Genomic DNA, 12545 nt, shown 5'->3' with positions numbered 1-12545 from the left:
TGTGAAGATTGGTTTGGTTTGGAGCTGAGAGATTTCCTAGTCGTCTGGACGGAACGGGGGCACATGTCACGTTTCTTGCTTGATGGAGATGCTTGCTACATCAATTAATGTTTAATACTCGAATGCATACCTCTTCTTCTAGTCTCTTTTTTCCCCGTATCCACAGTGCATCCTGTTCCAAGCATCACACAACTTCACAAATGACACACCAATCTCACCCAAACGCCTCACAAGCGCATCCCAACGCCCACGACTTTATGTTGCACGTAATGCCTCTTTTGCCTTTTTCATCCACAAAAAAAGTCCTACTACATATATAATACATCAAAGAGCAAGTATGACACAATTTTTGATTTTCATTTCTCTCTCTCTCTCTCTCTCTCTCTCTCAAACAAACCAGCCCCCGCCCCCTTCCATCTACCAAAATGCAACACGCCTCCACCCTTTCTCTCCGCGCAAACCCCCTCTTGAAAAGAAAGGAAAAAGAGAGCCAGCCACTAAAGCGCCCCAAACGCCAAGGCTAAACGTCAACAATGTATTTCCCTAGCCGTCCCCTTCTGCCCACCCCACCCCCCCCCTCCTTTACCCTGACACGAAAGCTAGTCAACTATCCCAAGAGAAAAAGAAAGAAGACCCCAAAAAATAGCGAACCCCCCGCACTTGCCTACAATGTCGCCCCCCCAAGCTTTTCCGCTCTGGAAACTCTTTTGTTTATACCAAGTTTATTTTTAGAAAAAAAATCCCCCAAAGGTTTCTTTCTCTCACTCATAAGCGCTAAGATCCAAAGGAACACTGCTACCCCTTCCAGCACGATATTTCTTAGTGCTACCCGTGAACTCGCGGGGGCGGGGAAATTGGCCTTCGTCCTGGAATCGCCAGCGCAAGTCGTGGATGGGTCGGACTCTTCCTTTTTGGTGACCGCCGCCGCCGCCCGAGCTGCTGTGGCTCTTGGTGCTCGATCCGCCGCCATTTGTCAACGTGTACGAGGCCGGATCCATCATGGAGCGCGAGGGCGTGGATGATCGGCTTGGGGGCGCAACGGCGGGCGGAGGAGGCGCGGGTGCGCTTGGTGGTGAGGCTGGAGGGGGAGGCGGCGGTGCGGCGGGTGTTGAGTGCCCAAAGGCATTATTTCGGGCTGCTATTTCTGCGAGTGATGGTGTATGGCCATTTGGAGGTGGCGGTGGTGGTGGTGCAGGCGCCGAGGGTGCGTGAGAGTTGTATTTATACGGGTCGTACTCGTCGTCATCCGGTGGAGGTGGTGGGGGCGGTGTCGACCGTGCTGGTGCTCGTGGTGCTGGCGAAGGAGGTAGAGGAGGGGGCGCCGGAGGAAGTCCTGTGGGCCGTGGCGACGTTGATGCAGGAGGTGGCGGTGGTGGTGGTGGTGCGGAAGGTGTGGAAACTGGAGGCGGTGGAGGAGGGGCGCTTCCTGGCACGGGCGGTGCGCGAACTGGAGAGGGTGCTGGCGGTGGAGGAGCAAGGTTAGATGGCTTTCGAGACGAGGGAGGTGGGATAGGTGGTTTCTTTCCAATTGGCGGTGGTGGCTTGGGCTTTCCACTGATACTAGCTACTGAAGACGGCCGCGACTCTCCACGAAGAGCGTTGATACCTGGCCGTACACCTGGCGGCGCAGGAGGAGCTGAGGGGGGCGCTCCTGGAGGCTTTGGTGCTGCTCCTCGTGGTAGTGCGGGAGCTGAAGCGCGATTTGATTCGGGATCTGAGAGGTATGGCGCATGGTCTTGGTCCGCGCCAGTCTTGACACCGCCCGACTTCCTCAGCTTGGGCATGCCGCCCGCGAACAACCCTCCCAGCTGTGGTGGTGCAGCCAGTCCGGCACCACTATCGGTATCACTGTTGCTTCTTGCGCGGTTTGCTCCTCCAGGAACTGGCGGCGCAAGCCCAGGGACTGCGGGTGGCTTGCCCATACCAGGAATTGCTGGTGCTCCCATGGGCGCTGCACTCGCCCCACCGCTCACTTTGCCTACTATTGGCGCCGACCGATCGTTGATTTGTGTGACTTTCTTCAGCTTCATGCCCTTACTGATGTCTCCTAAAAGTGCACCCTGTGTCCCATTAGCGATAGCTCTCTTGATGCCCAACAACCAGAGGCGCGGTGTCTAGCCTGCCCCCGCCATGAATGCAACGTACTCTTCCTGCTCCTGACGGCGGTTTCCCTCCCGGCGCCTTCATCCCCGGCATAGGCGGTGGTGGCGGTGGCCCTCCAGCTCCTCGACCCATGGGCGGCATGGGCGGAGGCGGAGGGGGTGGTGGTGGCATAGTGGGATATGTGCCGCGCTTCGATTTGGCTTTGCTGTTTTTTGCTGTTTTTCAAAGATTCTGAATATATGCGCAGTCACTCGCTATCTGGTTGCGAGTGTCGGCGTATAGCAGAGTGTGGTGATCGAGTGATGGTTGTGGTGGGAACATTCCGTCACAGCTTGGCAACTGGCATCCCAATCCTCGGCCACCCACCGCTGCGTCACCCGACCTTCACCGCGCCCGCTGTGGCCTCGACCACACCCGATGAACCCTGGAAAATTACCAATGCGCCCCCAATCGCGCCCAGTATGTCAATTGTGCGACTACATACTGCGGCAGCCTGGAAGTCGCCGCGCGTTCCGCTTCACATCAGCCGTCAAGGCCCCCGCGACACGGCGGCAAACTGCGCCATCATCCTCTCTAGTTAACCGGGCACACGTACGAAGCATTACGACGACTGCCCGGAAAGCGGCACCAGCAGCTGAAAGAGCCGATGATGAAAGCTATCAGACGTCGGAGCGCATCGCAACGCTGAGAGCAAATTTGGCCGCGGTGGAGGCTCGAATAAAAGAAATCTACGATTCCCCCAAGGTGGAGCCAGAGACAAAGGTCTTGGAGGCACTCGAAGGTCTAACAGAGATTGCGCAAAATGCGATAGCAATACGGTCCCGACAGCCCCTGCAAACAAAAGGACCCATAAGACAAAGTTCAGCGGGAGCAATACTCTCCGGACTCGGCAGTGATGACGCTGAAAAGACTGAAAAGAAAATAAGATCAAAGCAGCTAGGCCTCGACGCACTCCCATCGCCATCCTACCTCTCCAAGCTCGCCGAAGACCTAATCAAGCACGAGAAAGTCTTCCTCTCTCCTAACGTACTCGCCTTATACATCCACCTTCAGCGACTCCTCGCCCGTCCAAAAACCATCCCAGAAGCACTCTACCTCTACGCAAACAAGCCTGTCCCAGTCGAAGGCTCCTCGCCCCCAAAATTCTCTCGCCCCTCCCCCAAAGCCGCAAAGCAAGCCATTCCCGCCGATCTCGCCGACGAAGCGCTCACGGCCGCAATCGACGCAAAGGACCTTGCCCTAGCCTTGGATGTCGTCGACCACACCTACCGCGCCCCCGCCTGGCGGCGCCACCGCATGGTCACCAAATTGGGTCTTCCGGGAGTTATAGCAGGCATGACGCCCCTCGCCCTCTACATGATTGCCCAGGAACTTTCTATATATAGCGGCTTCATCGACCCATGGACGTTCAAACTCTACGCTTTCGCTGGTCTGAGTACTTATGTTATGTGTACCGGTACTCTTGGCTTTGTCGCTCTGACTACGTATAACGATCATCATGACCGTGTTGTCTGGCGACCCGGTGTTCCGCTTTTGGACCGGTATCTGAGAGAGGATGAGCGTGCTGCGTTGGATCGCATTGCGTGTGCATGGGGGTTCAAGGAGGAATGGAGACGTGGTGATGAGGAGGGTGAGGAATGGGAGGGTCTGAGACAGTGGATTCTACTTAGGGGTATGGTGCTTGATAAGCCGGACCTTATGCCTGGTATGAACCCAGGTAGGTAGTAGAGACATTACCAGACAATATCAATCGAGTACGGTGTATTATTAAATTACAGGAGAATTGCACTCGTGAAGTTGTCCTGTTGATCTGTAGCTACGTGCGCAATGCCTTTCTGCTAATTTGGATTTATTTGTCGTGAAGACAATTTAATTTGGAAATACTATACGCAGCATACAAGTATTGCAAAAATCACAAGACCCTCACAATGAAGTGTTTTGTGAACAGTTTTTTTCCTAAATGCAGAAAGTTCTGTACTCCTTCTAATTTTGTATGTTTGTTATTTGCTGATTAAAATACTTGAATGTTATCGAAATTTAGTAGTTATAAATACTTTACGCTGCAAAAATTGACACACAAACCGGGATATCAGCCATCGAGGCTAAAATTCCATACAAGAAGCAAAAATTCAGGAAGCATTTACAGCATTAGTCCAGAGAGTGCCTGGATAGAGGGCAAAAAAGAAATGCGTGGTTGGTGCGACACCTGTGTGATTCGAACACACGCTCCCGAAGGAACTGGCTGACTTTCCCGCATGGGACTAGCAGGCCAGCGCGTTAACCACTCCGCCAAAGTGCCATGATTTAGATATAATCCAAATTTGTATAAATCTTATAATCGGATAAAAATTCTATGGACTCACTTCCGGTCAGTATCATCCCCATCAAACATCGAAGATAATTAGAGGTTGTTTCCATATATTGACTCGTCATCACTTACTCACTACAACCTTCGTGAGTGAAGTGGGGTCAACCGATCATGGCGTCAGCTACCCCACCACAACTTTCGGGCAATAACAGCTTTACCATTGGACTTCCGCCACTACCGCATCTTCGCACTGAAAACCTCTGCCACAAAGAGCTACGGACTGCCCGTCACTTCTATAGCATCACTCAAACTCGTCAACAAATCCGCAACTCTAGGCCAGTTTTCCGCGTTCACACCAACCATGTCCGCCGACGCTGCACCCATTTCCTTCACACGATTCTCAAAAGCGCTTGAAGATCTTTCTGTTGAATCGCTTTACGCGAAATACTCAGAACTCACAAACCAACTCATGCATCTTGAATCAAGCAACCAACAACTTGAGGAGTTTGCGCGTGAACATGATGACAAGGACTGCTATGAGGCGCTTCTGGAAAACAAGCAGGTTATAAAGAGGTTTGAAGAGAGGAAGGAGGCGATCAAACACGAAGTGCAGGACGTGCGAGGTTTGCCTTGGAGGCCAAAGGAAGATGAAGGGAAGACGAATGGAAGCGCGCCTGCTGCGACAAATGGCGCAGCGAGGGAAGAAGGCACCAACGGCACCGCAGCGCAAGAGGAGGGGGACGATGGTGTCTACCTATGAGCAAGTGGAGACACACAAGATGAGAATTGACAAGTGACTGGAACCCGTGTGTATTGGGCACGCAGAAGTCACTGTCCCCGTTGGTGATGAGACAGGCACTGCGATATAAGAGAGTACACAATCATCGGTATGTGCACACGCTGACCATGTTTCAGATATCTTATTGACAGAATCCTAGGCATTACTTCTATCTTGCGGACACACATGAAGGTCCGGGAAATTTTCCACCAACGAAGGATCAGTCTGACCGACAGGAGTGGCAAAACTCATTCTACTAAGCGCACTCATCTTGAATTCTTTCGGGATATTAAAATGAAGGGCCATGCTAACCTTTGTGCCCTTGTCGACTACAACATGCACTCTCAGCAAGGGCTTCAAGTCATCATACTTACTTGCATGTTAAGTTACTGGACCCTCAACGGCGATTCTTTTGATTTGAAGTAGTTATAAAATGGATCCAAGCGTGCCAGGGCCCATGATGCAGCAATGTTGTATTTGCCCTTGCGCGCATTGCTTGATGGAGCTTATTCTGCAATATCAGTGCGTTTTGTGGATACCTGCTGAGTAGAACGCTGCAAATGAAGACATCACACCACTATTGTACAATGAGCAATATATAAATTACCTTAACAGGTATTTCCACCGCTACTATAAATCAGAATCCTTCCAGGCTATAGCTGGCCATACCATGTCTATATCACAGCTTGGACAGTTGTAGATCCAGGCACAAACACAAGTACGCTTTCAGGGACCGAGTAATCCTACGCAAAAAAAAAAGCTCGGGGAGTTGGTTGGGGTGCCAACCACCCGGGATCATTTAAACTTTGGCGGATCGCGGGATAACAAAAAAGTCTAAATGTAAGCTACGCGTTACAGGCCGTTACATAACATCGGCAAATGTCAGGACGCACCCACGTAAGCCACAAATAGTGTCTTATGTACTTGCCAACCCGTTTTCCATAGGTTATCAGTTTTGTCTGTTTCATCAGCTGTTACAGATGTTTCTTTGGACACGAAGAGTCTACGTCACGTGCGGCGCGCGCATGTCACTGGGGGGTCTTGGCGGTGCGTATTCTAGAACAGTAGCGTTCTTATGATGCACGCGCTATTATGTTGACCTAGCACGTATCAGACGCCTATTAATAGGTTGGTCTAAGTGTTTTGAAGACCAGTCCTGTCGCGGGCGTCCAGAGATGCCACACTATTAGCGATGTTTTGTTTAACATAGGCAACAAGACTTGAGTCAGTAACAGAGACATTTGTCAAAATGATTGGAGCGAGAATTGGTTCGGACCATGCTAGTGTCCGTTGAACCTCGGGTGTTGTGTTCAGTCCGTCTTAGCCGGATTAATATGTCATGGGGGGAAAAAAGCTATGGAGAAAGAAAAAAAAACACGATCACAATTCAGGATACTGCATACGCAGCTAACAGGTAAAATGAACCAATAACCAAATGGAAGGACTAAATCCTCCAGTCGGAAATAACCACGCATATAAGTACAGCGCAGATGGCGCATATGCCGGGAATCTAGCATCATTACGCAGCTAGAAGGAATCAGGAGTGCATGCACCTAAACCTATCACGACACTGCCCCATGGGGGACGGTATACCGCCATAGAGGATTTTCAACTTTATCTCTTAGAAGTTGCTCTCTTAGTGTTCGGGGGGGTCCCACTTGTATTCCGGGCGCCCAGCACCTACATTACTAGCTTTGCGATGTTCAAAAGCCGACGTGGAGAAAAACCCCGGATGGAGAAGAATCCACTGGCGCCCCCACCACCACCATGACCTCGCAGGAACGGCGATTGGCGGGCGAATTCCGGAAGATTTGTCAGTGTTCTATCGGTGGAATAGTGGGGGATGTGCCAAGCGGTGTGGAAAAAGAGGTTCAAAGTTCAAGATTTGATGGGGATGCACTTTTGACCAAGGGAGAGGCCCAATGGGCCGAGTTACTGTTTACGTACTGTTTAATGTTGCTTGGGCGATGAGAAACTGGTCCTTTTGGAGACGAAGCCTGTGTGCAAGTAGCATTTTTTTGAGCATCTTTTGTCCAGCACGCTCCTTTAGACATGGGCTTGGGTGGGTGGGCCGAGTTACATTGGCAACGCTCCAAGCCGCCTTGGCAGGGCTACTGCGCACAATCCAAGCGCTGTGGTTACCGCTACTTTTTAATCTGTGCGGCCGAACAAATTCCGCGAGTCGATCTAGAAGCTCACCCTCCTCGCACGTGTTTGCTGGCCATTGACAGTAGTGTTGCGTCAGTTATAGTTTCCATGGCTGCGGATGCCCGCCCTTTGGGCGGCTCGCGTTCGGTGCGGATGGACAGGCTGCGGCTCCCTGCTGCGGCTCCTTGGTGCAGCACGGTAATTGTGGTCTTCGAGCGTGCGGGATTAAGGCGCAGGGCAGTGTTGACGTAGGTGTAGGTACGTAGGGACAATTTGTCGCGCCCTAGCAGTCTATGCGCCTTAGCAGTCCATGCGCCCTCAATCAAGCAATGCCAAACCTCAAACCCGCTAAGTCCAAGTCTTGACTTGTGGGCGCAGCGAAGGCAGCCCTTCGACTGGTGGCACTTTTGCGCCACTGGCACCCATGCTTCTGGATTCCGGCCACCGGGTGTTTCATGGCGTGTTGACGTTTCGCTCTAGTGGGGACTACTAGCATGCGATAGGAACATTCGTGGATTCTGGGAAACACCCGGTGGCACTTGTTGGAGCAATAGCGCCGAGATTGGGGCCTGGCCATCAGCGCAACAGGGCAGCTTTCTTTGTTTGGCGCAAGAGGCCCTGGCCAGGCTGTGGGCACAGTGTTGGCACAGTGTTGCTGGTTGTCGGCTGGTAGAAGACCAGACGAACCGATGTCGACGTCAAAACATAGTCGCCAGGCTAGCAGGTTAGGCGAATGGGATGCAGCACATGCCTGCATTAGCATTTAAGCATGCATATAGTAGTAGATTAAGGAATCGCCCAGCCTCACTTGTTTCTGCAGTGCTAAGTGCCCTTTGCCGTGCGTTCCCCGCATTACGGAGAATTGCCGTCCGTGCAGTCGTGTCAATTCCCTTGAAACATCATGTAATTTAATATACCCACAACAACGGAACAATATGCCATACCGAGAGTAAGTAGACGCATGATGTGGATGATCAATTTCCACGCTCAGGAGATCTGTGTTCCCGAGCCCAGTCCCAAATCGGCCAACCCTCAGGTGCCATGTAGGCAAGGCTTGGTACATGGCATGCCTTCTGATTCGTAGGCCCGACAGCATCGCTCGACCTATAAGTATCCTATACATGCCCCCGTTCAAATAGTCATCCAGCTCACAAGCAACACATTCATTCATTTAACCAACCAACTACCAACCCCCCCCCAAAAAAAAACCAAACATGCGTTTCGTTCCCGACCTTAGCTTCTCGGCTGCCGCCATCGCCCTTCTGGCTTCCACTGCTTCAGCCCAGAGCTGCAAGCTTCCTACCTCTTACAAGTGGACCTCCACCGGCCCTCTTGCCCAGCCCAAGTCTGGATGGGTCAGCTTGAAGGATTTCACCATCTCCAGCCTTAACGGCAAGCACGTTGTCTATGCTACCGACCACGACACTGGATCCAACTACGGATCCATGGCTTTCAGTCCCTTCACTAACTTCAGCGACATGGCCTCTGCTTCCCAGATGGCCACTCCCTTCACTGCTGTTGCCCCTACCCTCTTCCGCTTCGCTCCCAAGAACATCTGGATCTTGGCCTACCAGTGGGGACCCACCACCTTCTCCTACAGGACTTCCAGCGACCCCACCAACGTCAACGGCTGGGGTCCTGTCCAGACTCTCTTCTCTGGCAAGATCACCGGCAGCAGCACTGGTGCTATTGACCAGACTGTCATTGGTGACGCCAACAACATGTACCTCTTCTTCGCCGGTGACAACGGCAAGATCTACCGTTCCAGCATGCCCAAGGGCAACTTCCCTGGCAGCTTCGGCGCTACTTCCACCGTCGTCATGAGCGACTCCACCAACAACCTCTTCGAGGCTGTTCAGGTCTACACCGTCAAGGGTGGCGGTTACCTCATGATTGTTGAGGCTGTTGGCTCTGGCGGCCGTTACTTCCGCTCTTTCACTGCCTCCAGCCTCAGCGGCAGCTGGACCCCCAACGCCGCCACCGAGAGCAACCCCTTCGCCGGCAAGGCCAACAGCGGTGCCACCTGGACCAACGACATCTCCCACGGTGACCTTGTCAAGGTCACCAACGACGAGACCATGACCGTCGACCCTTGCAACCTGCAGCTGTTGTACCAGGGTCGTGCCCCCAGCTCTGGTGGCGACTACGACCGTCTCCCCTACAGGCCCGCTGTCCTTACCCTCAAGAAGTAGAGCCCTCTTTGCTCGGCTCCTTGCGAGGTACCTTCATTGTAAATGAATATTTGTGTGGGAGATTGTATATAGCTCAGTTTGAGGTGGAATTCGTATATATATATATTGTTTTGAGCCACTGGCTTTGGCTCTTTGGCATTGTGCGAGGCATCAATTGATTCTTCAACTTATCTTGAAAATTCCCCTGTTTCCATCTGCTTGCTACCTTTGAGTGACTTCTCTTGTGTAAAGCACAACTCGATAGCCCGCCGACCTATTGCAACTCCCTGGAGAAAATCCACCCAACGCTGTTTATGCTGATATATCTCACTCCTACACACTTCCAGACTCTTCCTTTCTCTAATCGCAATCTCCTGCAAGACCGTCATGCTCTTGGCAGATAGCAACGTGACCTCTCCTTTGCACTGGGCCCAGGCCTCGTGTAGTTCCATAAACGCCCAAGTTAGACCAACAAGGGCATCCCGATGCACGAGCCACCGCATACTCGTCGCAACCATCCATTCCGCAAAAGCAGCTGACTCGGGCTCGCCCAGCAACACTACCTTGCGCAAATTGCACGGCTGCTGGTAGCCTGCACTACGGCACAACTCCAAGCCAAGCTCCACGATGCCAACCGCCTCGCCATCATCAGTTCGGTGGACCTCATCCATGCCCGCTACACCCGGCCCTTCCACGCTGAACCCAGCCTGAGCCCGCAGAATACGAACAACAGCAGATCCAAACGTGCTCGCAGCGCGGACAGGCACGGCCGGCAGGCCCTCGAGCAGCGCCGGCGACGCGAACCATAGCGGGAGCAGACTGCCTAGATGCAATTTGCGAAATTCGAGCTTCGGCACGCAATCGATCGCAAGATCGCTCGATTGGCGCGCCCTGACATGGTGCTGCTCCTGCTGCGGGTCAAAAACCGGGTAGTGGGTCAGAATGTCCAAGCGCTCTGCTGCATGCAGGCCGACGTCGACATTGTTATCATCGGGTTCGGAGATTTGGCCGGTAAAGTCCCAGTAGTAATGGTAGTAGTGATGGTGGTAGCAGGGCTCTTTTTCTGCATCTAGGAGGTCCGAAGCTGCGACTGCGGCTGGTGGGGAAGCGAGTTCGTTGATCCAGGCGGAGACGATGCCTACTTCGTTTTCCGTGAAGCTGCCGAACATTTTGCCTTCCCAGGAGAGTTCTTTGATTAGGCGGCTTTGGGTGCTGTGGCCTTTGACTACCCAGGGTTTGCAGTTGCTGAGGTCGTGGAGGAAGTCTCGCTGCCATGTTGGGTTTTTGAAGGCGTTTGGTTCGAGCCAGTCAACGAGGGAGCGTCTACCGATTTTGAGACGGCTGTTACAGTGGATCTTGTGAGCGACGGAGCTTTTGGCTGCAAAGATGGCCACTACTTGGGCTTCTGTGTCGGTACGGGGGAATGGTTCCTCGACTTTTGATTTGAGTGATGGGCTCTCGGGCGTTGTAGGTAAGCCCTCGGCCAGAATGTAACCAGCTTGTACACGCTTCCAAGCAACATGAGCTGCTTCTTCGCCTTGGTCCTCTGCTACTAAGTTTATGTAATTTGACACTGCAGCCATGGCCATGGCAGCATGACCCGAGTCTGCATTGTCAATAGATATGTGGAGTTCGAAATAATACGGGTTTAGACGAAGTTCCCGAAGTTCCTTGACAGTCTTCAGTAGATGGAGAGGTAGGCTTTCGTATGCCATGTTAAATCCCAGAACTTCGGGCAAAAAGTCATGTGGGAAGAGAGAAATAGTAAGCTGGGCCATGGCGGCTTTCCAACAACGCACTTCGGTCAATCCATGGCGAGGATGAATAAAATCTTGCGAATCGGCCTCAGGTAGCCTGGCATCAATGTCTTTCATCAACTCCCGGTAGACATGGACATGGTTCTTTTCAATATCCCCATCGCCCAGTTCTTCTGACATGACTTGCCAAGCATTCTTCGTAATCTGACGGTACTTGAACGATGTGCTGATCTTGTTAATGTGTCCAAGCCAAGCGCCATCAACGTATTTGACAGGGGCGGCTTGTTTTAGCCACCATTTCGCCTCGCCTTTGTCTCCGAACATCTCACGTGGTTCTCCACTCCGCCGCCTGGCAAGGTACTCCTCCCATTGGTTGGTGATATCAGCATCTTTTGCTGCAAGAAAGTCTTTCAAACTGTCGGGTGAAAAGCGCTCGACAGATAGAATGGTGTTTTCCGGTTCGTTGACTGCGTCGGCAATGGCTGATGAAAATAATTCTAAAAGTAGTTCGCGACACTCCGGTATAATTTCCGGGTGGTACTCCAGATTGTGCAGCTTGTAGTAGAGCTGCTTGAATCTCGCTAGATCTTGGTCGATGACGTCAGGTTCAACAGAATCTAGAGACTTGTTCAAACTATGATCTGGAATAAATGGCTTGATGTCGCTGGCAATAGGTCTGGTAGGACTGTGTGGAGTCTCCAAATCTTTTCTCCTAGGCCAGTTTCTCGTCAAACGATTCCGAACTTCATTGTATGCAAGGATCGCGAGGAATGCAATCAAAACGGCCGTAGTTGTTTGAAGAATATACATTGTGGCGTGGCAGTGTTGTGTTTTGTAATGTCCACAGGTACTAGTGAGCCTTCAAGCTGGCAATCGGGGAATGCTATACATTTATTTCTTCATACCTAGTCGGTCCAGATGTGGCGGAGGGTCCATCTGCGGGTAGATGCGCCGCGCAAATCATGCTGCCAACGGTGACGGCGTACAATTCACCTTGTACCCGCCGCGTCAACATCATCGCGGACCCATACGATCGTAAGCTAGACGATATAAGGTTAGCCAGCACGCACCCCGCAATGCATAAAATATCTATTTCTACCACCATCGTTGTCCGATTTGCACGTACTAGCATCTTTACACCGGTTTAGCGCGTAAATCACTCAAAAAAGCAGAGGCTCTTTGCATTCGCCCCATGCGCATTCACTCTGTACGGCATCGCCTTTCCGAGAATGATTTTCCATTGTCGTAGGCCAAGGCGCGAACAGGATAAAAGTAAACCT

General features: G+C 52.1%; 5 protein-coding genes and 1 non-coding gene across 6 annotated transcripts; 2 read left to right on the top strand and 4 right to left on the bottom strand.

Annotated features, from left to right (window-relative positions):
- Positions 1-577: 577 nt before the first annotated feature.
- Positions 578-2400, bottom strand: PSV08DRAFT_391011 (uncharacterized protein). Its single transcript, XM_014226892.2, has 2 exons — positions 2146-2400; positions 578-2060 (listed from the first exon to the last, which is right to left on the bottom strand). The coding sequence occupies exons 1-2, from the start codon at positions 2272-2274 to the stop codon at positions 762-764; spliced, it is 1428 nt and encodes a 475-aa protein (XP_014082367.1). The 5' UTR covers positions 2275-2400; the 3' UTR covers positions 578-761.
- A 120-nt stretch (positions 2401-2520) lies between these two features.
- PSV08DRAFT_351846 (uncharacterized protein) lies at positions 2521-5171 on the top strand (the record flags this gene model as incomplete). Its single annotated transcript, XM_066092845.1, has 2 exons — positions 2521-3820; positions 4624-5171. 2 exons carry the CDS (start codon positions 2521-2523, stop codon positions 5169-5171), a joined length of 1848 nt encoding a protein of 615 aa, XP_065949154.1.
- Positions 4304-4402, bottom strand: PSV08DRAFT_t39. Its single transcript has one exon. It is a non-coding gene; the product is annotated as a tRNA-Ser (tRNA).
- Positions 5172-7384: 2213 nt separating the features above from the next.
- On the bottom strand, positions 7385-8190 carry PSV08DRAFT_247693 (uncharacterized protein; the record flags this gene model as incomplete). The annotated part of the gene is made up of 3 exons (XM_066092355.1): positions 7385-7628; positions 7676-8088; positions 8146-8190. 3 exons carry the CDS (start codon positions 8188-8190, stop codon positions 7385-7387), a joined length of 702 nt encoding a protein of 233 aa, XP_065949153.1.
- Positions 8191-8513: 323 nt separating this feature from the next.
- PSV08DRAFT_362524 (glycoside hydrolase) lies at positions 8514-9529 on the top strand (the record flags this gene model as incomplete). The annotated part of the gene is made up of 1 exon (XM_014226895.1): positions 8514-9529. The coding sequence occupies exon 1, from the start codon at positions 8552-8554 to the stop codon at positions 9527-9529; it is 978 nt and encodes a 325-aa protein (XP_014082370.1). The 5' UTR covers positions 8514-8551.
- A 167-nt stretch (positions 9530-9696) lies between these two features.
- Positions 9697-12075, bottom strand: PSV08DRAFT_223919 (uncharacterized protein; the record flags this gene model as incomplete). Its single annotated transcript, XM_014226896.1, has 2 exons — positions 9697-10461; positions 10600-12075. The coding sequence occupies 2 exons, from the start codon at positions 12073-12075 to the stop codon at positions 9697-9699; spliced, it is 2241 nt and encodes a 746-aa protein (XP_014082371.1).
- Positions 12076-12545: the final 470 nt, after the last annotated feature.

Source organism: Bipolaris maydis (genome assembly GCF_028858645.1).
Source record: "Bipolaris maydis strain C4 unplaced genomic scaffold PSV08scaffold_7, whole genome shotgun sequence".
Classification (NCBI taxonomy): domain Eukaryota; kingdom Fungi; phylum Ascomycota; class Dothideomycetes; order Pleosporales; family Pleosporaceae; genus Bipolaris; species Bipolaris maydis.
The sequence above is the reverse complement of the archived record's forward strand: the minus strand, read 5'-3'. Positions and strand labels throughout refer to the sequence as shown.